Raw genomic sequence first — 23,801 nt, 5'->3', positions numbered from 1 at the left:
CCTCCCCCATCCCTTAATTCAAGGCATGAATTAATCCTTGGACCCTCTTCAAGGCCATACAAAAGCAGCTCATCTTCCCAGGGAATGCAAAAGGGGTGATGCTCCAGGTGCATGCCACATTGTGGGGTGCTCCCCCCATCTTCTTGCAAAGATCCGAGTAAGTGTAATGATATTAAGGAGAGTTTCCAAGACTCAGGAATACACTGAATGCATTGACCTTTTATTAAAGTCTCCAAACCAGAGTTTTCCTTTAGAGGAGGAATAGGTCCTGGGGACCAGGGCTGCTTCCTGCCCAAACTGTGCAGATCCCAAACCATGCAGGAGTTCCATAGTGGAGACACATCTCTGTGTTGTCCCCTGTTCCTGATGATGGGTCCCAGCACCTTTGGGTGCTACAACGGTGGTGCTGGACTCTGGCAGGACACAGTGTAACTGCATTTCCACAGGGCACATGGGTGGCTTGGTAGCAGCTGTAGTGGAGGCAGAGGTGAGCAACATGGGGGGCAGGACCGGCTCGGGGGTGACCATGGCAGAATGGACATAGGGCAGCAGGGAGCTGGGGCAGCGCCACTTGGGTTTAAACCATTTGGAGGAGCTCCTTTGCCAGCAGTGTGGGGGAGCCAGGAGAGTCCCTTATACATCGGGGGGAGATGGCTCCATCACTCCTGAACCCGGCGCTCCCAGCAGGGCTGGGATAACTGTTCAGGGCCAAGTCCTTGATTTTGTTCCATTTTCCAGACATTCCCTGTTCAGTCGCCTTACTTTGCCTGTAATTGATATTCTCTCTTGACTAGCTGCTCGCTGTATCTGTCACCCCGTGACTCCCCTCGCTCTAACACGGTCTCCTGCCCTGTCCTGCAAGCTGGGGGACCCCCAAGAGCATCTTCACCCCAGAGCACAAAGCCACTGCCCTCCGCAGCGTACAGGAGCAGAGCCCATCGCCCCGTCTGCTGCGCCCTGGGGACCTCCGGTGGCACGGAGCAGCACTGCAGAGGCACCGGCAGCGGGGAACCGTGCTGTTTGACCGCGGAGGGTCCGCGATACTGCCGCGGCGGTCCCGGGTGTGGACAGCGGGGCCAAGCCTGTGTTGGGATCCGACAGAAGGTCTCCCATCCAACCTCCGACCCCTCCAGGCCCTGCTTAGCTTCAGAACCACGCTCCTCCCTTTTCCCCCCCCCCACTGCTCCCAACCAAGTTGCGCGCCACCACCCGAGCGCATGCGCGTCCCCTCCCACCACCGCCGGGCGGCAGTACGGTGGCCGGCTGGGGCCGGCGGGGCGGGACTGCACATGCGCAGGGGCCGCTTCGCCCGCCTGCCCGCAGCGTAAACAAGGGGCCGGCGGGGATGAAGAGGCCGCGGGTCCGCCGCGGGGGCCGGGGCTGAGGGTTCGCTGCCCGGTGGAGGCCATCCCCCCCCGCCGGACGGGGGTGGCGAGGGCCGGCTCGCCATGAACTTGGCCAGCCAGAGCGGCGACGCCGGCAGCGGCCATCTGCTGTTCGCCAACTTCAACCAGGACAACACGTAAGGGGGCGGCGCCCGGGCCTGAGGTGGAGGGAGCGGAACCGGGCCCTGAGGGGGAGCCCCGGGGATGCTGAGGTGGAGGGGTCGTGGTGGGGTTCCCCTTCCAGCAGCCTGTGCCGTGGCTGCCACATAGCGGGTGCTGCTGTAGCGAGGAGGGAGGCAGCGGTCCGCCCCGTCCATGTGTGTGGAGCTGAGGGGTGTGAGGCCGCGCTCGCAGAGGGGTAATGGGCTGCCTGAGCTTACTGCCTTTTCCGCAGCCCCGGGTGGTGCCCTGGGGAGGTCTTCTTTCTTGTGCGTGTGAGGCAGTGCTCGCTGTTGCTTTGGGGAAGGGCTGATTCTCCTTCTTGATGGTGGCCAAGCTTTTAGGAGGACCTAAGCATTAAGACCCAAGTCTTCCAAGAGGTGCAGAGATGTCACCTAAAGGCTCATTATAGCTGTCTTTTCATACAGCTTATTTTATTTCCCCCTGTTGTCTGTGTTGAAGCAGTATAGAATCATAGCATGGTTTGGGTTGAAGGGACCGTAAAGCTCATCCAGTCCCAACCCTGTCCCATGGGCAGGGACACCTTCCACTACACTAAGTTGCTCCAAGCCCCATCCAGCCTGGCCTTGAACACTGCCAGGGATGCAGTAGGTTTAAAGGTGTTTTCATGAGCCTGTGTTTGTTTTGGCTTTGAAAAAGAAGCCCTTCTCATATGGTCCTTGAAATTGCACTTGTTTATGTTTCAGCTCTAGAAATAGTCAGATCATTCATGCTGCACATCTTGAAAGTCATTTAACTGTAGCAGCCTATTTAGCTTAATTAGCACATAAATTTTAAATGGGGTATTAAAACTCATTGTTTTTCAGTTCAAGAAATCACTTATAGTTGGAACTGGAGCCCTGAAGATCCTTTAAAGAAGGATTTGACCATCTTAAATACCTAAGAGATGAAACTGGGGGCCAATAACTGAAAGAACTTGTACTTGAGAAAGGAGGAGTTTTGTTTTAGGAAGTGAGTAAGAGGAAATGATCTCAGGTTGGCATCACAGCATGATCCACACGTGTGGTGATGGCTTTTTCTTTTAACAACTTACTGGCTTTACGAGAAATGATATCTTGTCCTCACAAGAGAGATCTCTTGACTGTCTTCAGGATGTACTGTGTTATATGGGGATTGTGAAGGTGAGGAGGTTATTTGTGGTGACTGCGAAGATCAAGGAGGCAGGTCACATCACAGAAGGAAATAATCTGTTTGCTTTTGTAGGTTTTGTTGAGGTGAAGAGATGAACAAGTGAAGGTGGATAGACTTGAGACAAGACACTTTAACAGTAAATAACTTATGATAAAGGATGGGGGTTAGCAGTAGTCTTCTGTGTGTTTGTAAGTAAATCATTATCCATATATTGATTCTAGCCACAGACTTCTGCAACTACTTTTCAGGTTTTTTTCATCAAGTACCATATAGAGGTCACTCTGCCATTGTGCATATAAAACAAGTCCATGTTTTGCTTAGATACCATCCATTTTTTACCTGTTACTAGCTAAAACAAGTCATAACAACGAGGAAATCTGTCACCTTTCTTTTGCAGTTCATGAAGGTCATTATATGAGGTTTTGAAGTTCAAATGTGCTGTCCAGCACTGTGATCTGAAAGTTTTAGTATTTCTCCTTCTTTAAAGCAGTTGCCTATTTTCAGTTGCACCTTAGCTTTGTGAAGAGCTGTGTATATTTCAAGATCACTGAGTTGTGACAAGAGAACCCCAAGGACTTCTATAGAGCAAGAGAGTTGCAGGCTTGACTTGAGAATAAACCCAAGACAAAAGTAAAAAGAAAGTAGATGTAGTAAGTTTATTTGTATAAGCTCTGGCTTGTACTGCTTGAAATCCTTCCTCAAGGACAAGTGTGATGCCTTTTTAAGTTTATGGGAGGGGGAAAGGAACAACTAGATGAGTTCTTTCCTCAACTTCGTATGTTACTTTTTCCATTTCATTTTTGTAAATATCCAAGAGTATTCTTCGATTTCTGTGCTATGGCTGATTATTTTATTTATTCAGCATTCGCATGTCCATTGTGCAGGTAGATCTTATTAAATATTATTTGTATATGTAAATAACTTAGTGATTAGCTGATAAGAATTTTGGTGCTGTCTCTTTATGTGATCCAGACCTGGCCCATATATATATCTTTGCAGTTCAAAGCCTTGGGATAGTAGGTCTTTTGTGTCACTTTTGAATACTTTTGCATTTTCAGATTCCCATCATAGAAATGTCATAAATATAAAAAGGTTCCTGTCCATATTTTTGTCTCAAAATCAGGAGAATAATTTAAAAGGCTACTTTGAGACAAATGAACTTGCTGGCTGGTGTCAAATAAGTATCCTTTCTTTCTAATAGTGTCTCAAAGAAATCTCTGTAAGGAAAGTAGTAAGAATAAAACAAGTCTTGCAGACATCTTAGTGAGCAGCTTCTTACTCAAACACTTGTCTGATGTGGTAAGTGACCCGAATAACCACATTGCATTGTAGTTCTTAAACTGTGTAGAACTTGGTGACTGTGTAAGTTCTTTAAACTGAAGTTTATTCCCCCCCCACACCCCATGATCTCTCTTAGTTTTTTGTTTGAATAGAGAAGCAAGAAGTGGACTCCTTGTTTATTAGTGTATATATCTAGAAGATACACCAAGTGACAAGAGCTGCAGAGAACTTACCAGGAATGAATTACTTTCCATGCTAGGTCTCAGAAAGGTTACTTATTTTCACCTTAAATTACAAGTAACAAGTCTTTCTCCAGGCAAGCAAGGTAAACACATGCATATTCTTTCAGCCAGTATATGAAAGACAAGCTTTGTTTATGTTTGCTCAGCCAGTAGAGCTCACACCATGCTTTAAGGTGTGCTTCAGTAATTAGAGGAATTGCTGACAGACAAAACTGAAAAACAAATGACCCGGGTGCATTGTTGTTATTGCCCTTAAAGCTTTTACCTTCAACTTAACAAGGTGCTGGTTACACTCAGGCTCAAGTGTGTCTTGCTTACCTAGGCAGCAGTGCCAATGGGCTTGTACTTGTTGCTGGTAAAAATAGGTATTGAGCTAATATGTCCTTGGGTTTATGAAGGCTTGGTAATTAATTGTCTCTTGTAGGAAGGACATGAGCTTCATGGTGGCTTTTAGTCTTGGGAAATTGGATTGGTGGTAGTGAGAAGAATGTTGTCAACATAAGAGTTGCTGTTGCTGTTCCCCTAGTTTTTAGCTGTTTTGTTTTTCCCAGACTTAACTTTTCCTTATTAATATTCATTCATGGATGCTTTATGTAGTGACATTGTCTCTTGGAAATAGTATCTACATTGTTGCAAGTACTGTCTTGCTTCTTTATTCCATATTGCCTTAAGCTTTATTTACATGGGAGCTTTGAATTATTGGCTGGAACTGGAACTCTGCCTGAAAACACTCCACCTATAACACAGCAGAAGCAGTTGGTTTGTGGCTTCTCTTTGATATGATATGTTTTCATTAAGTAAAAACATAGAGAAGGTCATTTTCAGAGGATGTTAATGTGCTTGGTTTGGTCCTGGCCCTTTTCCCCAGTGAATCAATCATTGCACAACTCGTTGTGACTGGCACTGTCTGGAAGAAGCTTCAGCTTGCAGATGAAAGTGAAGTAACTGATCTGAATTTGAGTGTCAGCAAAACCGTGCAGTGGAAGGTTGTGGGTGATCTCAGTGTTTTAGCAGTTGGAAGTCTTTAACAATAGATGCTTGGTAACAAGTACAGCTTAAGCCTGAGTGCTCTTTGTATTGCGTCTGGGGGAACTGAGCACAGATACATTTATTGAAAAACAAACTCGCCTTCAACTCCTGCAAGCTCTAAAACCCATAAGGAAAATAAGTAATGTAATAGAAGCTTGTAACTTCTGTTAAGGATAACTTCAAGATCTCAAAGCTTGTGTATGTCTATAAAATAGGTTAAACTTTCAGTCTCTAAGTTGTTACACAAATATTCCCAGAGAAAAGCCTCTGGAAAACCTTAATTTGTATGGTGTTCAGATTCAGTTTGCAGAAAACCCTAAAACCTGCTTGTGAAATAATGCAAGTCAAGAGACTAATAAGCAATCGTGTGACTGCACATGGAAAGAAAGTAATTGCTGTAGTTTTGAAAACAGATTCCTGATGAAAGGACAAAAGGGAGCTTTGCATTTGGACTTGCAGTGAAACACTGGTGTATGCCTTATTTGCAAGGTTGCCTTTAGTCTCTGCTTTTGTTTATGTATGGAGTTATGTCTGACAGGTATCAGTCCATATACATTCTTTCTGATCTAATTCTACCTAATTTTTTTCCAAGTAAATCAGTTTTGTTCTGTGTTCTGAGCAAATGCTTACAGCTTTGAAGTTGTATAGCATGCTTCATGTTGCAGAAGTTCTAGTTCCCTTACTATGTGATGTTTGTACCACTAGTAAACTGCTTGGGGTGAAATGAACAAGGGTTAGCTGCTGAGTATTCACTCCTCTCACTTTGTTTCTAGGTTCAAGTGTTACCCATGATCCTTGAGGACATGGGAGCTTGCAGGCTTTAAAGCTGGACACACAAAAAGGAAGAGAGATGGCGTAGCTGTTGTGTTTAGGAAGGATAGCAGAGAGAATGAATCGTATGCCATGCACTCGCTGGTGTTGCAGTGGACATAGCAGCTGAGGTGGGCTTGCTAGAGGAACTGTTCCTCAGCAGGCAACTATTTAGATGGAAGTTTAGCCTGAGAGTACTAATATTTCTTGGATTATGACCTTTGTTGTCCCAGCCTATTGCTGCATGTTAAGTGAGGAGCAAGCGTGGTCTCCTTTTGCTGCAGCAGAGTTCAGTTTGTGTTGCTTTTCTTTTAAAACAGGAAAGTCTCCTGTGGGTTGTCAGAGTGTTGCTAACAAATCTGTTGAACATGAGGGGTTTTTTGTGTCTAGATCTTGCCCAAAATAACGATGTTCTTGACCTTTTGATTAAAACATGTCTGTGAGATGTTACACCTTTGCTTTTGGCAGGCATTTGGGAGGGGGAAATAAAGCAAAGTTTCCTTAGTAATTCATATGTCATTTCATTGATTTCTTTTATTATACCACCCCTCATCATAAGCCTTTGTTTGCAAAAAGTTTTGCCTTTGGAAATTTACATTGGTTTTGAAATGGAGCATTGATTTAATGAGACTGTATCATAATGAAGGTAGGTTTAATTAACCAGTTATTTAAAATAGGAATGGCTTCTGTTTATACTGCAGCTGCAATTGATTTTTGATCTATAAGAGATGTCCTTAGTAGGATCTTCCTGATTGACGTAGAATATTTCTGAGTAATAGTTTGTCTTGTGGTGCAGAAAGGGAAAAACTGGTTTTCTTCCTTCTGTATGTATATTAAAGAAGTAAAAGAAAAACCTTTATGATTCTAGCCCATCTGAAAAAACTTGTTTCTAAAGAGCCAGAGATTGAACCAGCAGATTTCCCACTCTAGGTGAGTGCACTTACAGTGAATGTCAGCATCCTGAATCAAGTGTGTGAACTGTCTCATACTACCGTTTGCTTGATGAGGTTAGTTTTAATTATTTATGATAGCCACTCTTGAAAATGCTCTCAAGATTTAAGTAGCCTTGGATTGGGCTACAGTATTAGCTTTGAAAGAAGGGGGTGAACACAGTTGCATAAATCACAGCCGTCTTGGTCATTTTGTACTGAGCAGACAACGTTGATGATGCAGTAACTCAAAGTCTGCAATCTGAGGTGTGTAATAGAGGTTCCACGTAACAGAGCTAAAAACCCACCTGTGTGTAGCATAGAAAAAAGGTGAAAGTTTTAATACTTTATGTTCTATTTCAGTCTCTCATCAGCTGCTGAAAATTGATGGTAACAGAACATAACACTCGCATTGTAAAAGGAGCTTCTGATAAACCACAGTAGCTTTCTGTTGGTCCCTATCTGTTTGAGCAATAAGTGAATGGCCTATTGATGATATTTCTTCCTCCATATGGTTATGCATTTTTTTAGAGGTGAGGTAATTTTGGCTAGATACTTGTTTTGTGGCTTTGGTCATTTCAATAGCTATCAGGCATCTTAAAGGCTTAAGTGTAATATCAGTGTGGGGGAAGATGAGGGATTTAAATTGCTATGGTTGTGCTGGTCCAACTCAGCCTACTGAGTTCTCCTATTACATATAAAAAGCCTTTTTCCAGTAGTTTCATAAGAAGTAATATGAGAGTACGTAGAAGTAAAGCCCTCCAAGACCAAGGATACTGTTCTAGAAGAAAAATGGATTGTTTTGCAGTTATGCTTGTATACTGCAATGGTTTGATTATAGTGACTTGAGCTGCTCTGTGCAAAAAATGATTTGAGACTTTATCACCTTGATCCCGAAAGAAATAACAAAAAGCAGTTGAGATGGCTGGAAAGGTCCATTCTGTGCTTCTTTTTTTTTGGCTTCTACTCAGGCTAATAATTTTAGCATGTATGCAGCTCATTTTCACCAGTGTCTAAAGCATATTTAAATGAGCTGTAGGTAGTCAGTAAAGACAAGAAAACAGGGCTTTCCTCACTGGTTTCAATGATGCTGTCAGGAAAACAGTGATACAGCAATATTGCTGTGTTTAAAGCTGTAAGTACAACATAGGATTCAATTCTGCCTAGTAATACACTTGCAGGCAGAGCTGCTGCGTGGCATTCTCAGTGAGGAAATCATCCCATGTCTTTTGTAGATCATTTATATTGCAAAGAGTCTTGTGACTCCCATTTATTTTTAACCTGGTTGAGTGCTTGTTTACCTTTGTGAAGTGACAGTTTTAATGCCATTCTTTGTTAAACTTTCTTTTGAGGGAAGCAGCAGATGATCTTGGAAAAGGTTTTTTCAGTTTCATCACTTTATACAGAATTTGGTTTTCCATTGAGCTGTACAGAAGTAGATGAGGAAAAACACTGAAGCATCTTTGGCAACTCATCAGATAGAATCTGCTGAATGTACCAGATTTGTCTGAAGAAAAGTGAAGTTCAGTATTCCAAAGGTGACTTAGAGGAGCAGCAATGAAATCTCGTTTTATAGATGCTTCTCTGTCTCTAAGCCCAATACACTTTAATATCTTGGTTATTGAATCTGAGGTTTTCTTCTCTTGCCTGGATGTTGCATATTGTAATTTGAAGTTTTAAACCTTCCCAAATACAATGTCTTAGCCAGACTGTGCCGGTTGTATTTTTTGTCTAGAAGAGAAGGTCATAGCATCATAGAGAGGGTGATTTTGTAGCTTGGGATCTTTATTTCAGAGGGAAGGCCATGTGAAGAACAATTTTTAATCTTCTAGGTACACAGAAATTTAAAAAGGGCTCACTTTGGAGCCATGAGAGGAAAATACAGAAAGAACACTAGGAATCTGTATTATGTTCTAAATGCAGGAGTAATTGTCAGTGCATCTGAAGTAGAGAATCATCTTGCTGAGTTCAGAAGGGCATTTTGGCAGGGTTGGGTTTGAGCCTTGTAGTGAATGACTTGCCATAGCTTGCCAGATCAAAGCACATTTATCGGGATTTAATTAGTTTTACTCCATGTATCCTGGCAGGAAGAAATATATGAGCTATAAGCATAGTAATACACTTCTGCACAAGTGTATTGACTGTTAATTTTCGTTTTCTGTGGCGTAAAAATCATCCTCTGCATGGGGGGAGGAAAATAAGAATGTGACATTGTCTGCTGCCTTGATGTGTAAAGACCTGCAAGACAAGCCTAAAGGTTTGCCTAGCATAAAATTGAAGACCTGTCTTTGACTCTGACTGGAAAAGCAATTAAATAGTCTGTGAGCTAAGTGTGAAAAATGAGTAATGGAGGAAAGAAGGGTTTGTAGTCAGGTTTTGAATGTTCTGCTATTGTTAAAATCTGTTTAACGTCAGTGAATAGCTTTTTTTAAGAGGGTGCCTCTGATCAAAGATTCAGCATAAGTATTTGTAAGGCTGAGACCTGCCAGTGTGCTTTGGAGGTGCTAGAGGATCATCAAATAAAACCAGAGAAAATTAAAGTTGGCAGTCTCTAATTCCTTTTTATTATTATTATTTTTAATATGAAAGCTCTTTTTGGGGTGCTTGGGGCAGATTGCAGTGTAAGGAGCAAAAATTCCCAGACAGCCCCAGTGTAAAAGGTCTTTGAGGTCACCTCTAATGATGAGCCAATGATGTAATGGGTTTGCATTACATTATTCAAGTCATCATCTTTCCTCCACACTAAAGCTTTTAGGTTGTATGGAGAAGTCACTGGTATGAATTGGGCAGTAGGCTTATGTTAAGCTGTGAACTCTCATTTCATTAAATATGAAGCAGGATTCCACACCGGGGGTAATTCTGAGGCTGCTGGGTATTTTCAGAGCTGAGGAAGCTGCTTGTGTCTTTCGATGCTTTTTTTTGGTCAAGCTTTTTATTGCTTTGCTTGCTGAACTAACCCAAGTGGAGTTTTAGAATAGGGTAAGGATCTGTCCAAGGGTAATCACAGCTGATTTAATTGATGTTTCTGACTGGCTTGTTTCTTTTCCAGATCCCTTGCAGTTGGCAGTAAATCAGGCTACAAATTCTTCTCCCTTTCTTCTGTGGACAAATTAGAGCAGATCTATGAATGCAGTGAGTATCTTGTTTTCTTTTTCTCTTTTTATCCCCTCAATTGGCTTAATTTGGGAAGAATAAGACACCTTTCATTTTTTCACAGGTTGTTTGACATAAAAGGAACCTTTAAGTGTGTGATGAAATACCACACAAAACAATTGAATGCTGGCAGGGTAAAACCATGTCTCAGTGTTCTGTATTTAAATGTAGCTGGTATGTTATCAAATTTGATATTAGCTATGAGGTGAGCTCTTTGCTTTTCTCATGCTGTGTCCCATAGCCAGGTTATATAGCAGTGTGGCATTTAAAATACTTGTGCGAGAAGTGTGTCTTTTGGGTCTTTATATTGGCTATTAGGGCAGGCAACCGCTAATACACTTTCATCACATAAGCAAACAAAGCCTTGATTATCCTTAATCCTATTATTTTCTGTTAGACAAATACTTTTTAACATTATAGTTGCAGATTTACTTGTCCAAAAAGGTGAATAATCCAAATTCCCATAACTTCTCAGTATTCATCACAGTTGAGTAGGATATGAGGTGAAACAGAGGGAAGCTTGGGGAGAGGGGAAGTGGTATCCCCTGTTTTGCCAGGACTTCAGACTTCCCTTTTTTGAGGTGCTAAGAAGTAGACTATGAATGCTATGTGTAAACTCTGTGTGAACAGATGGTACCAATAGCTATGATGTCAGCACTTATGGTTGGATCCTGGTGTGCCTCTGTTCCCTAAGTGACCTGACCCTGTGGCATCTTAAGTTTGAAAATGGTGTATGATTCAGATCACCTATTACCTGTGGTGACAGCCCCATTCTGTATACAGTCAATGGAGAGAAGTAATTGCGAGGTTCAAATTAGGCACCCGTGGTCAGGTTAAGCTCTGTTGCAGCTACCTTTGCCTGTTTGAGTCATGGTCTGGTTGTACTGGTTAATGGGTGGCTTGAATTCCATTTTATGCCGTTGAGTTGGTACCTGACCTCTGTAGTATGTGAGGCACTTACAGTATCTCGACTGATACCACCTCACGGGACCCAGTGAAGATGACTCCTGTTGCATGAGACACTGACTAAACATATTGAAAGAGACTGGACTGAACTGTGTGGGATTGCTGCCTCTAGGTAGTCCTTGAAATTAAAAATACATGTTGGATCTTGCTCAGAAAACCTTGACACGAACTGATAAAGCAGCTGGGATTGGTGTTTAGACTGGCTGGTTCCAGTCTTCAGACTCTTCTGGGATGCCTGTGTTGGTTTAACCTCATGAATATTGTGAAGTTTCTTCCATGAGCGTTAAGTCTGTAAATACAGAGCATAGTGTGAGCTAACATTTAGCAGGAAATTTGACAGTTTGAACTGTGTAAGGCAAACTTTGCTCATGGGAGATGCAGTATCTGCAGCAAATCTAAATATTTGAGACCTTCATATTTGGTTTTGTATGCAGTTAAATGATTTTCAGCCTTGGGTTTGCAAACCACAGAGGGCTTCCTGTCTGTTGGTACCTCTTTTGCAAGAAAAGGTATCTTTGAGGCCTCCCAGACATGTGCCACCTCCTCTCAGTTTAAGACTTTGCATTGATTTGAGTGAGCACTTTTAAGGTTTCCTCCTTTTCTTCTGTAAGAATGATCTGCAAGTTCTCATGTAGGTGTACTACAGAATACTCCCCAGCTCTCTTGTGCTTGAGAGGTCAACTGGAAAGGCTGGGAGGTTTCTTTGCTCCCATCACTGACTTCTACTGTGACTCTGTACAAAATCATCTAACTCTGTGCTTGGTCTTGATCCCCCTGGGAAAATAAGTATTAGATTGGAGGGTGGTTTAAGGCTTAATACATGCTGATAATGTGCTTCATGTTCCGGAGTTAAAAATGGAATGAAAGCACAGCTGATCATAATCTGGCTGGTTCTAACCAGCTCTGGTCTGTGATGCTACATGCTTGTATTTATGATACCTTAATCTTGTTATGTATTTGCTTGTTTTTCCCTTACTGCTGATACTGACATTGTTCTGCAGTTCTTTTTGTTCTTACTGTATTTTGAATTGGAGTTTCTGGCAAGGCTCAGTTGTGTAGCGTAAAGGAGAAAATGCAAATAGAGAAACCCCTGTGACTAGCAGCATTGCTGTAGGACTTAACTAGAGTTTCTGAATATATGATTACTTCAGGTCAACTGAAGGTGGGATGTGCGGTACTCGAATGGTTGCTTGTGAGGGAGCATACATGACTTGGCAGTTGTAGACAGATTTTTATCACTTCTTCCTGTTAGGGAACACAACATAACAGAGGTGCACCCTGTATTTTAAGTTAATTTAAATTAAAAACTCTTCACTAAGCCTTTCTCTCAAGGTAACTATCTATATTATAGTTGTGAGAGTGGAGGGTATTCTATACCTCTTTAAGCATTTTCCTTGTTGAAAGTGTTTTCTTATCTCTGTGACTGTGTAGTTCTTGACAGTGCTCTTCCCTGTGTGCCTTCCCTGCTGCCTACACTTCCCATCAGTGCAGTGTAGGACGGCGCTTTTCCATCTGAATTTGCTGCTATTCCTCTTCTGAAATACCAGTTTTCGCGTCTGGGAGAGTAATAAGGCACAGAAGCTGTGTCTTAACACACAGTTTCTCCTGAATAGGTAAGGAGCTGTGCTCACCCAGCAGCAGGGAGCAGTCAGACTGTGGTTTCTTGGTGTCTGTGTGCTGCTCTTCTAACTCTTTACAACAGATGCCTTCATTATGAAGGACTCCAGGCTTCCATGGAAAGATAACCTATACTGTAAAGCGTCTGAGAATCTTCTGTGTTACTGGTCTGATTCAAAGAACATGGATCTCTCTGTTTGAAAGTCAGCTAATTGAAGCAGATTTCTGTTATTCATGTGTTGTGTGTGGCATCAGCAAAATGGAAAACAGTTCCTTGAAAACAAAGTCATTGCTAAAATGCATTATCCCTGTTGGATGAGGAAATTGAATTTTCAAAGCCTCAGTAAGCTGTTTTGTCTCCTCTGGAAAAGTACCATATTAAATAGGAGATTTAGATAAAAGTCAATTATGCAGCATAGAATGCTGCAAATGCTTAGTATAAGCCTGCTCTTTTTCCATAAGGAGACTATTTCTCTCTCTCAAAAGAACATAGAGCATTAAATATTTTCTGTTCTTCTTGAAATAACTGCCCAGAAAAAGCCACTTTCAAAGCAGATATGTCACACAGCAGTGACTTTGTCATGCACTGAGAATGCTGGACAAGACTTTCTTCAGGGAATTTCTGTCACTGGTGATGAGAACAGTGCCAACTAATTATTTAATGTGTCTCTTGGCCAAAACAGGAGCCTTCAGAAATAAGCTTGCTAGGTTTTTTTATGGTAGTTTTATGGTTTGGAGCGTGTTAAGCTTGAGCTAATCCAGATACTGATTTAGACAAACTTGGTTGTTTTGATGGATCAAGGCCAAAGGCTCAAGTCATTTGTCTTGATTCAGTTCTGTAATGGAGGGGTAGGTATAGCCAGTAGGTGAGAGTGCTGCAGAGACTGGTAATGCTCTCTTCAGCTTTCTCCTGCTGTGAAGACTATGTCCACTATGTCCTTGGGGCTTTTGGAGAGGAGCTTCAGGGGATGGGAGGGGAAATGCACATGCCAGAGTGACTGGTGGTGGGACATGGACTCTACTGTACTATAATCCAATACTGTACTATAATTGAATGCTTTAAAAGTGTTGCTTTGCCAGAAATCCTGGACTCCCCTCTCTCATGCTGTCTTCTCCACTTTGCCTCCAATGCCCCATAGTAGAACGCTTGACAAAAGTAATGCTGTTTTTTGGCTATGCAGACACGCTGGGCTTGGGTGATTCCTTTTGCATAAATTGCTTTTAGGGACTGTCTGGTAAAAGGTAGTTTGTGTAAAAATGCTGGTAAGAGGCTGAAGCAGTCTTATAGCAAATGGGTTTATCAGCTTCTTTGTGTACAAGACAAGAGGTGTGTAGAAACTCCGAGGCGCATCAAAAATGTAAAGTAAAGTATAGCTTTAAAAACAAAACACACACACACCAAAAATACCCTGAAGCACAAGTAACCCCTTTGCTTCCCTGGATTTCTGCAGAGGTAAGAGAAGATTGTAAAATACAGGAATTTGACAGCTTTTTTTGTATGTCTGGGCTTTTTTCCTGTTGGATCTTGGGTAGGAGCAGTTGGTGCTCTGTTCTGAAGCATAAACTGGCATGAAATCATGGGGTGGGGGGAAGGAAACCTTTGTAAATCATCATTCACTATAGACCTTCTGCTTTATAAGCCAGTCCTCCACCCCATCTCAACTCTGAGCTGCTGTGGTAGAATGTCTGTGGTGTTAGACTGTATTGTCATAGGCAGTATTTGCTATTGATGTGCATAACTCATCTTCCCTGAAATCTCCCTGTGTTTTCCTCTCACTATTGTGATTCCTCAGCTGACACAGAAGATGTGTGCATTGTGGAGAGGCTCTTCTCCAGTAGTCTGGTGGCCATAGTTAGCCTTAAAGCTCCACGCAAGCTCAAAGTTTGTCACTTTAAGAAGGGGACAGAGATTTGCAACTACAGTTACTCCAACACCATCTTGGCTGTCAAACTCAATAGACAGGTGAGTAGTAATTTTAACTAGATGAAAACATGGGAAGGGGTTTGTGGCTTTTATTCTGGCACATCTGCTGATTGATGTTCCTTGCTTTGGTGGCAGAATTGCTGTTTGATATTAACTGTCACTTTTGCAACTGTAGCTTCTGTATGGCATCTTGGTGCTCATATTTAAGTAGTTTTGGTTCTGTGTGTGTGTATTTACTCAGGAAAATGCCCTGAGTAAGCTGGGCATGCATTGAGTAGGAGGTTGGGCTAGAGACCTCCTGAGGTCCCTCCCAATGTGAATCATCCTGTGTCCTAAATGTGATACTAACAGTTTCGGTTCAGGCCTGAATTTAAAGTTCTGTGTTCACTTCTTGTGCCTTTACAGTGTGCTGAATTATTTAAACATAAATAAAATCACTGAACTAGTGAAATTCTAGAGTACAGTACCAGGAACCATAGTTTGCTGTATTATTACTAAATCATCAGTAATGCGTTAGTCTGCACATACAGACATGTCTGTCTTCAAACAGCTTGTTCAAAAATGGAGAATGGCATCTCAAGGAGAACATCTTCATAGTACCCATATCTGCCCCAAAATTCAGGTGTGGGAGGATGAGATTCCTGTTTAAAATAAGGGAAACAGTGGCTAATTTGGTAGCTTAGTGAGGTAGCATTAAATGAGTAACATCTTGTTAGTTATACAGATGTAGTCTACAGAAGCGTAAATGAGATGTTCAAGAACTTAAAACCCCTCACAAATGATTAAGATATAGGCTCAGTAAATGGTTAAGAAAGATCTGGTGTGGGGTTTTATTCTCACATGTGAATTTTCCTCTTGAAAGAAGGGAAATACATAAAGGCAGGTACAGAATAAGAATTAAGTAGCTTTAAATGAAGGTTTCTGGCTTGCTGCCTTAAACTAGTAATGTATTAAGCTAGTAAAGTAAATAATTTTCACTTAAATCAATTTGCACTAGTGTGGCTGAGGGAAGTCAAGTGCACTGGTCAGTTCAAGTGACCAAGTGTAGTATTGCACTGTTGAAGCCTTGTCAAGAGGTGTATCTTGTGTGTTTTGTGTCAGACTTGTTTCTTCCCATCAGGTGGATATAACTTTTTTTCTATTGGAAAGTGCCTATTGCATTTTTTGGTACATTTTCTTTTAGGATTGATAAAGTAATAAAAACTCCAGTTTAATACCAGCATTTCATCCTCTTTCCCATGTCTAGAGGCTGATAGTATGTCTGGAAGAGTCTCTTTATATACACAACATACGAGACATGAAGGTACTACATACAATCAGGGAGACACCTCCCAATCCTGCAGGTAAGTGTGTTCTTAGAAGCCAGTGTAACTCTGAACAGTATATTATGTGTCAACATCAGATGTTCCCTACAGGGAACTGTAGCATTGGTAATTCCACTTTCAATTAAAAGTAACAATTAAATACATGAGTGCTGTCTTTAAGGCTACCCATTTAATCCAGGTGAGGCTTTTAAGAACAAATAGCAGACTGCCTTCAACTGCATCCTCCCTGTATTTTAGTCTCCTAGAGTGGATGTGTTAAAATGTTAAAAAGAAGCAGTAGAGCTACAAACTAGATGTTGCTAACGCTTAGTTAAAGGCTTTGCCAAGCTAATGCTTTAGGAGTCATGGCAGACATGGGAAATTCTACTGCTTAGTCAGTTGTAGCTTCCTTTTCTACTTTAACATAAATTAAAGCTTTATATAAATAGTTGACTATGTTGCAGGTTGACTCTGAGATGATTTATTCTTGTTCTGATTCTTCTGATACCTTGTGAAGTTAACTTGAGTTATCTTTCTAATATTCAAATGGAGAACCAGGAAGTTTTGCTGTCTAAGTCTTGGAATTTACCCCTTTCTAATTCTGTTCCTGCATCCCTTCTAGGATTGTGTGCTTTATCAATAAATAATGATAACTGCTACCTGGCCTATCCAGGAAGTGCAACAATTGGAGAAGTACAAGTCTTTGATACTATCAATCTGGTAAGGATCTTTGTGAATGCTGTTTCTACCTCTAAAGATGCAGTTTGGGGAAATTACTACATTGCTCAAAGAGGAATTACTAGATGTTCAGGTTCCCCTGCATCAGTTTGCAGTGCATCTTATAGTGAAGCTTCACAGAATATTGGCAAGGAAAATAGATACTAATATTAGATAGGGTGAGTAGAATTGGGCACATGGGTAAAGTAAATATGAATTGCCTTTTAAGTATCCTTCTACTGCCTGTACTCTCTCTGCACACGCTTCTATATACTTAGCAGGTAGTAAAACAAACACTGAAGCTCTTTTCCATAAAGTGAGACCCATATTTGCCTTGAATGCTATTAAATATGCAGTCTCAAGCTGCTTTTAACCTGTGCTGTACTAAGGTTATCTTTTATTGATTTACTCCTGCAGAGAGCTGCTAATATGATCCCAGCTCATGATAGTCCCTTGGCTGCTTTGGCATTTGACGCGAGTGGTACTAAACTTGCCACTGCATCAGAAAAGGTAAAGTGGCTTTTTCTTGGCTTGTCAGCAGTGATAAAAACAAAATTTGCTTTGAAGCATTTTCAGGAGTTTCAGCCACGCACAATTCCATCCACAAGTGCCATAAAAGAAGGCTTAGAGTTACAATGGCAGATCTTACTTAAGAGCTGTTAATGGTATTTGACACACTCTCCATGCTGTGAAATGCTGGATGATAATAACACTATTTAAATAAACACATTTTAATCTGGTAGTAATCAGGACAATCCTCTCTTTCTCCCTTCAGTGCAAGATGCTTATTAGAAATCAGTTGTCTTGATTTGATGCTGTCTTCCTAATGAAAACAGACAGTTAAAGTCAGAATAGAGAGAAATGTCTTGTTGGTCTTTGGCACACAATGAGAAATTGTCAATTTATATTGTATAAACTAGAAACTCTGAAGCTTCTGCTCTCTGAGTAATAGGCTTAGAATATAAAGGTGTAACTGATTGCACCTGATAAAGGCACAAAGGCATCCAGATGACTGTACTTGTGGTACTTGTCTAGTGGTGTTATTCTCATGATCAAATATGATAAGAAGGGCTGTTTGATGCATAGCTTGTTCTCAACATTGGTAGCTCCCACCTCTTGTTGTTTTTCTAATCTTCAAACACATCCTACGAACAAGCTCCATAAATATTTCATGCTAGGATGTGGTGTGCATCAACAGCAGTAAGTTAACAGCAAAGTGGTTTGCTGCTTGTAGTTGTACCCTGTTCACTAGAGCTAATATACTGTGAATGAACTTGAAATGAAATATGTTTTTTTTTCTTTACAGGGGACAGTAATTAGAGTGTTTTCCATTCCAGAAGGACAGAAACTCTTTGAATTCCGAAGGGGAGTGAAGAGGTAAAGTTCAGCTGAGCTAATTATCTGGAGCTCATTCCTTGTGGTAGACCTCCAGTATGTGCTGCAACTGAGCTGACATCCTGATTCTTGCCTATTTCAATTTTCATTCATCCTTGCCTGTATACTTATTACAGTTTCAGCTTGAATGTCGTCCAGTTTCACCCCTTTGGACTTGACTGTTCCACAAAACAATCCTCTCAGAACTGTACTCCCTCTGTCTTTTAAAAACTTACTGGTGAGGGAACTTGTTTAAAGTGAATCACCTTTTGTAAGCTGTATTGTATTCTTACAGCAATTGGAGGTAGCACATCTAATAATCTCACTCTCTTCTAAATCCCTGTGATCTTTGATAGCCAGTGTGAAATGGTGCTATGATTTGTGGTGGTAGTAACTTTGTAGCTCTGCTGTACTTTATACATAGGTAAGACTTGGTTCATATTGTTATTAATTGACCCCATACCTGATATACATCAGAGAACATCATTAATGGGGATCTGGCTCTTGAAGTGCTTTAAGAAGGTATCAGAGAATTCAAAATGCTTATTATGGAAATGTTCTTTTTTCTTATTTGTGAAGCAGTGGTGACTGAGAAATCTGCTTAATTGTTAAGCCACATACTTTGGCTTAATTGTGAGTCACCTGCCATCACTGACAGGAGAAGAGCAGCAGGTGAGTCTACCATACAGCTGCAGTTCCTAGCTCTCAGTATGGCTTTTGTGAACATAATGAAGCACCTTAGTGGTGAATGTGCAGAAAGACTCCTACCTACCAAAATAGGGAAGTAATAGTCTCATTTAAGTCAGTTCCCATGAGTTAGTAAACACTAGCTTTCTTCTTACACCAGGTGGTAGAGTATTAGAGTGTCAAAGATACAATACTTTGTTTTTCATCCCCCTGCAGGTGTGTGAGCATCTGTTCGCTGGCTTTCAGCATGGATGGCATGTTTCTGTCTGCATCCAGTAACACAGAGACAGTGCATATCTTCAAACTTGAGACTGTGAAAGAAAAGTAAGTTTCAGAGGTGCCTTAGATTTTGTAAGGAGAAAGCTATAAACAGCCTTATACACAACACAATGACTGTGGACAGACTTCTTCTGATTGCTTCCCTAAAGTCAAGGGCATAAGAAGTCACGCATTAGCAGCTGTAGCTGAGCTGTGGTACTGTTCTCCCAGTGAACAGAAGAGAATTTCTGCTGAAGAGAAATTGGCTATTCCTTGGCAGAGGAATATGAAGCAGTTCTACTATTTGGTTACATTTGTGTTTCACCTCTGCTGATATCCATATGCTCTCCACCTGCTAATAGGGCTTTAAAAGGCACCAGGTTGTAAAATGTTCCTGTTTGATATGAGAGGACAGTCTGTCTTATGTTTCTGTGGAAGTTGTTGGAAACAATGATTTGCTTAGTAATAAACAGGTGAGTAATACCTTGAAGTGTAGCACTTTCCAGTAGATCTTGCTCTTGTATAATGACCCTTATGAAATGCAGTTTTATAAGCAGAAGGGTCAGTTTACAATCAAACATGCTTAAATAAGAGGCTGAGGTTATTGTAGAACACATTGTGCCCTGTAGCATAAATGGAGTGCATTAGAGTTCTCAAGGGTGTTTATTATTTCTGAATAGAAACAAATAGCTGCTTAGTAGCCTCAAAACCAGAGATGTTTTATAGTGTTTACACACCTTTCATGGGAACACAAAGTTTTTCTTCTGACTTGTAGACCTCAGGAAGAGCCTACGACCTGGACGGGTTACTTTGGAAAAGTGTTGATGGCCTCCACGAGCTATCTGCCCTCTCAAGTAACAGAAATGTTCAACCAGGGTAGAGCCTTTGCTACAGTCCGCCTGCCGTTCTGTGGGCACAAAAACATCTGTGCACTTGCCACGTGAGTAGAGAAATGGAGCCTGCATTCACCACCCTCCTGGGTGCTTGGTTGTGTAGGAGCTGCTGCTGTAGAACATACCCTCATCACCAGCAGAGTGGGTAGTACATGGAGCTATGGATCACCTGTAATCATTTCAAAACCTCTTCCAGTTTAAGAGCAGTGTGTTGAAGCTAACACCTCACAGCCCTGTGATGGGAGGAGGAAAGGGCATAATATATGGATGAGACTAGACTATTTGTAAGTGTTGTTTAAAGAGGTCTTTTAATATTGAAAGAAAAATGTTGAGAACAAACCCATAGGCTTACAGCATTTGCTTCCATTTGTGCTGAGGGGGTGGATGCTGTGGCTCGTGTTAGTGAATTGCGAAATCAGGCAATCCAGACCAGCCACTGAAGAAGTCTTTGAAAGCAAGTTCATATTATTCGTATCTCTAAAACAGCATAGCACTCATTAAACTTAATTTTGAGGACTCAATTAAATCTTTACTCTGTCTTCAACAAAGGCAGGTCCTATTTGGCACAGCTACAGAAGCAATAAGCTGAGTGGTAGTAAACTTATTTTGTGGGGGGTTTTATTGTTTTTATGCTAAATTAACTTCATGGCTGTGCTCTCGCTTCTCTGAGCTCAAAGCACCCTTTAAGCAGTGATTAAGCCTTATAACATTTCTGAGATAAGTAAATGCTTCCCATTGGAATATTTGTCTCTGGAGTTGCACAAAGCTGGATAACAGGATGCTAACTTCTGAATCTGCTGTACTGGGTTCTATAAGATGCTTGAGTACTGTTAGCCCCAAAATGTGGTGATGTCTCTCTTATGTGCAGCTCTGTCCTAGGTGCTCTGTCTGTTACCAGTTTTCTCTGTCTAGAAGCAAGAATGTGGAAAATAATGACTTAAAATCATGGGAGGGGAGCAGAGTGTGCTTTCTGAAGTTCTTACTTGTCTGTTGCTCTCCCTTGAACCTTTCTAGAATCCAGAAGATCCCTCGTTTATTGGTGGGAGCTGCTGATGGTTATCTCTACATGTACAACCTAGACCCCCAAGAAGGGGGAGAGTGCACACTAATGAAGCAGCACAAGTAAGTTCACATCAACTGAGTTCTGTTCTGTTCTTGGAACAGCTAATTTCTTTAATCTTTCCAGACCTCTGACATGAATGAGTAACTTCAGAATCCCCCTGAGCCTTCACTCCTAGTGTCTGCTACACTAAGCACCACTTTACCAGCAGAAACTTAACACTGTCTGATTGCATTGAAGGATCAATCGCTGTTAGCTCTGTGATCCTGTTTCCCCTTACTTGGCAGTTTGAGTTGAGTTACTTAAACAAGAACTTGAAACTACTGATTCCATCCTCTTCATCAATAAATGAAGTGGTTACACACATGAGAAGGAGATGTTACTGTGACTTCCCAGAGGGGAATCTGGCCTAAGAAATTATCTGTATCATCTCTCTACTGCTAACCTTATAAAACTCCTTGCATATGGGCCAGCCAGCTATTGTTCTGTAGCAATACTGTAGAACATGTCTGGAAAATATGACACGAAGCTATTTCTTACAAGGTTTGGCAGGAAATAGTAGGGTAATATAGTTGGATTGCTTACATGATCAATTGTAGAATTAAAGCCAATAACTCGTGATGATAATTCAGGTTTGCAGCTTTGGTCAATCTAATGTTGGTCAAAAATCATACATTTATCTAAGCAGTTTAAGGTATGATCTCTGGTTTCCCTTACAGATGACATGAAGTCTCATAGAGGGAAGCTTTTGTCAAGTTAATGTGTAAAATGCTCTAATACCTTCACCAGAGGGTTTTCTAGTGTATGTGTATGAAGCAACCATCTCTGTTGTGGACAGAGATCAAGTAGCAATCTATAACACTGCTGATTGGAACAAGGGCTATTTTATTTTAATTACACCCTATAGTTCTGAGTCTTTTTTGACCCCTACCATCACTACTAGGATTGAGATCCTGATGCCATGTCAGAGGCAAGCATGTCACTGATAAGTCTTCAGTGTTAAATATGAAGTGTTGTCAGATGCCTTCTTGACAGGCCTCTGGAATGGAGACCAGGTTTCTCCTGTTGCATGTGTGTATGTGAGTGGTTTTGCACATCCAATGAGAGATTCTTCTGTAGCTGTCAGCTGAAGCTGTATCATGCCCTAGCAGATCACCTCTGTAGCTAACCTCTCTCTGCTTGGTAGGCTTGATGGCAGCATGGAGCCAGCCAACGAAATCCTAGAGTCTGCATCCCACGACCGGCCGCTGGTAGCACAGACATACAGTGCTGCTGTGACTAAAGGTACATATGTGCCTTCCTCACCCACAAGGCATGGTAAGGAGAAGGCTTGCAATGGGGCAGAGAGCACCTCTGTGTATTGCTTCAATCTAGATGGCTGCCTGAGCTCGTCTGCTTCAACACATCATAACTATGTCTGATGTGGAGCATTGGTGAGCAATAGGAAAAGAGCACTCGTGATGTACAGTAGCCCCTTATAGATAGATCAGTCAGCTTTGCTACTTCCTGGGTAGAACTTTGGTTTGGACTGTGGTTGATTACTATAGTGACAGTTGCAGTACTTGCCAAATAGTTCTTGAGATGCCCCAGCATGATTATTTCATATGGGAGTTTTGCACCCAGACCTTGTGCAAAGCATCTAAATCACAGACCCCTTCCCCATTCTTCTTTATTTGAAAAGATTAAGTGTTTGTGTTGTTCCTTTATGGCAACAGTGACCCCTTAGCCTTATTTGCTGCTTTGTTAAATCCAGAGGATGAGAACTTGGTTAATATTGCAGCTCTCCAATTCAGTGGAGCTTTTACCATCTTTGTATGGCACTCAGGTTAGTTGCAGTTGCAACTGTAATGCGTGAGTGGAGAGTAAGAAAAACATGTTGCACACATACAGGGTAGTTTAATTTTGATCATGAACCAGTTTTGGCTTGGGAAAGCACAGTCATGATTAAAGCAAACATAGGGTGGCAGTCAAACTGTTACAACTCATGTCTGGTACTCCAACTCTAATCATTCACTTTGGATCCAAGCTGTAGTTTGTGCTGCTGATTCCCCCAACTTGTTCCTTTCTCTGCAGCCTATACAGATGACCTGGGTGCTGTGGGAGGAGCTTGCCTGGAAGATGACACCAACTCACTTAGATTGGATGAAGACAGTGAGCATCCCCCCATGATTCTTCGGACAGACTAAACCTGGACCTGTGAACTCACTCCTGAAGCAGAGAACACTGGCTTGATGTTTCTTGAGGAATCTCGTGTTATGCTGCTATGAACTTTGACATGAGCGGGGAGAGAGGATGACAGACTCTTACTGTTTTAAGTCGTAGCTGTAGTTCTAATTCTATACAATTGGAAAAATATATGGTTTTCAATTCAGTGGCTTTTAATCTTGCTTATCTATTTTAGCTGTGTTTCTTTTTTTGTTGCCAAAACCTGCTGTCTGTGCAGCCCTCAGAGCCTACTAGCTTTGCATGCGTTCATGTGCCAAGCAAGCATAGGAGGGGGAGAGAGAGAAGCCACTTTATAACAAACTCAAGTTTGTATTTTTTTTATATATGTATATAATATTTAGCTTATATAAGGAAGGAGTAGAGAAGTGGTTCTGGAAGCTGAGACTCAGTTCTGCACTGACAAAGGTCCAAATGGTTTCCTGTGCATGGGCTTGCAGGCATACCTAGTGACTGACATGCAACCTTTCAAATGCAATGGCCTGGTTTTTTGGGGTTCTCCCTTCCCTTTCCTGGACCACTTTGTTAATTAAAATTCCTTCTGAATGTTGTGTATTCGTGGGACTGTTCTGTTTGTTGCAATGGAAAACTGGAAGTGTTTCCCTGCATAAGCATGTAGAATATAGAAAGTGCCTTTC

The 23,801-nt window shown here is 41.6% G+C and overlaps 1 protein-coding gene across 2 annotated transcripts; it reads left to right on the top strand.

The window, feature by feature from the left end:
- Positions 1-1,286: 1,286 nt before the first annotated feature.
- Positions 1,287-23,718, top strand: WIPI2 (WD repeat domain, phosphoinositide interacting 2). 2 transcript variants are annotated; one of them, XM_005145258.3, is made up of 12 exons: positions 1,287-1,522; positions 10,037-10,119; positions 14,517-14,686; positions 15,894-15,990; positions 16,574-16,671; positions 17,086-17,178; positions 17,975-18,045; positions 18,946-19,053; positions 19,763-19,927; positions 20,895-21,002; positions 22,127-22,224; positions 23,014-23,718. In XM_005145258.3, the coding sequence occupies exons 1-12, from the start codon at positions 1,449-1,451 to the stop codon at positions 23,124-23,126; spliced, it is 1,278 nt and encodes a 425-aa protein (XP_005145315.1). In that variant the 5' UTR covers positions 1,287-1,448; the 3' UTR covers positions 23,127-23,718. The 2 variants fall into 2 exon arrangements, with proteins under 2 accessions (XP_005145315.1, XP_005145314.1); XM_005145257.3 differs by having other exon boundaries at positions 22,127-22,257.
- The last annotated feature ends 83 nt before the right edge of the window (positions 23,719-23,801 follow it).

Source organism: Melopsittacus undulatus, chromosome 8, assembly GCF_012275295.1.
Source record: "Melopsittacus undulatus isolate bMelUnd1 chromosome 8, bMelUnd1.mat.Z, whole genome shotgun sequence".
Lineage (NCBI taxonomy): Eukaryota > Metazoa > Chordata > Aves > Psittaciformes > Psittaculidae > Melopsittacus > Melopsittacus undulatus.
This window is presented reverse-complemented; position numbering and strand designations above follow the sequence as displayed.

Excerpts from the sequence above, each read along its gene's own strand:
- WIPI2 (XM_005145257.3), top strand. The coding sequence starts at position 1,449 with ATGAACTTGGCCAGCCAGAGCGGCGACGCCGGCAGCGGCCATCTGCTG. Across the intron at positions 19,928-20,894 it reads AACATCTGTGCACTTGCCAC|AATCCAGAAGATCCCTCGTT; the intron begins GTGAGTAGAGAA and ends GAACCTTTCTAG. Across the intron at positions 22,258-23,013 it reads TTCCTCACCCACAAGGCATG|CCTATACAGATGACCTGGGT; the intron begins GTAAGGAGAAGG and ends CTTTCTCTGCAG.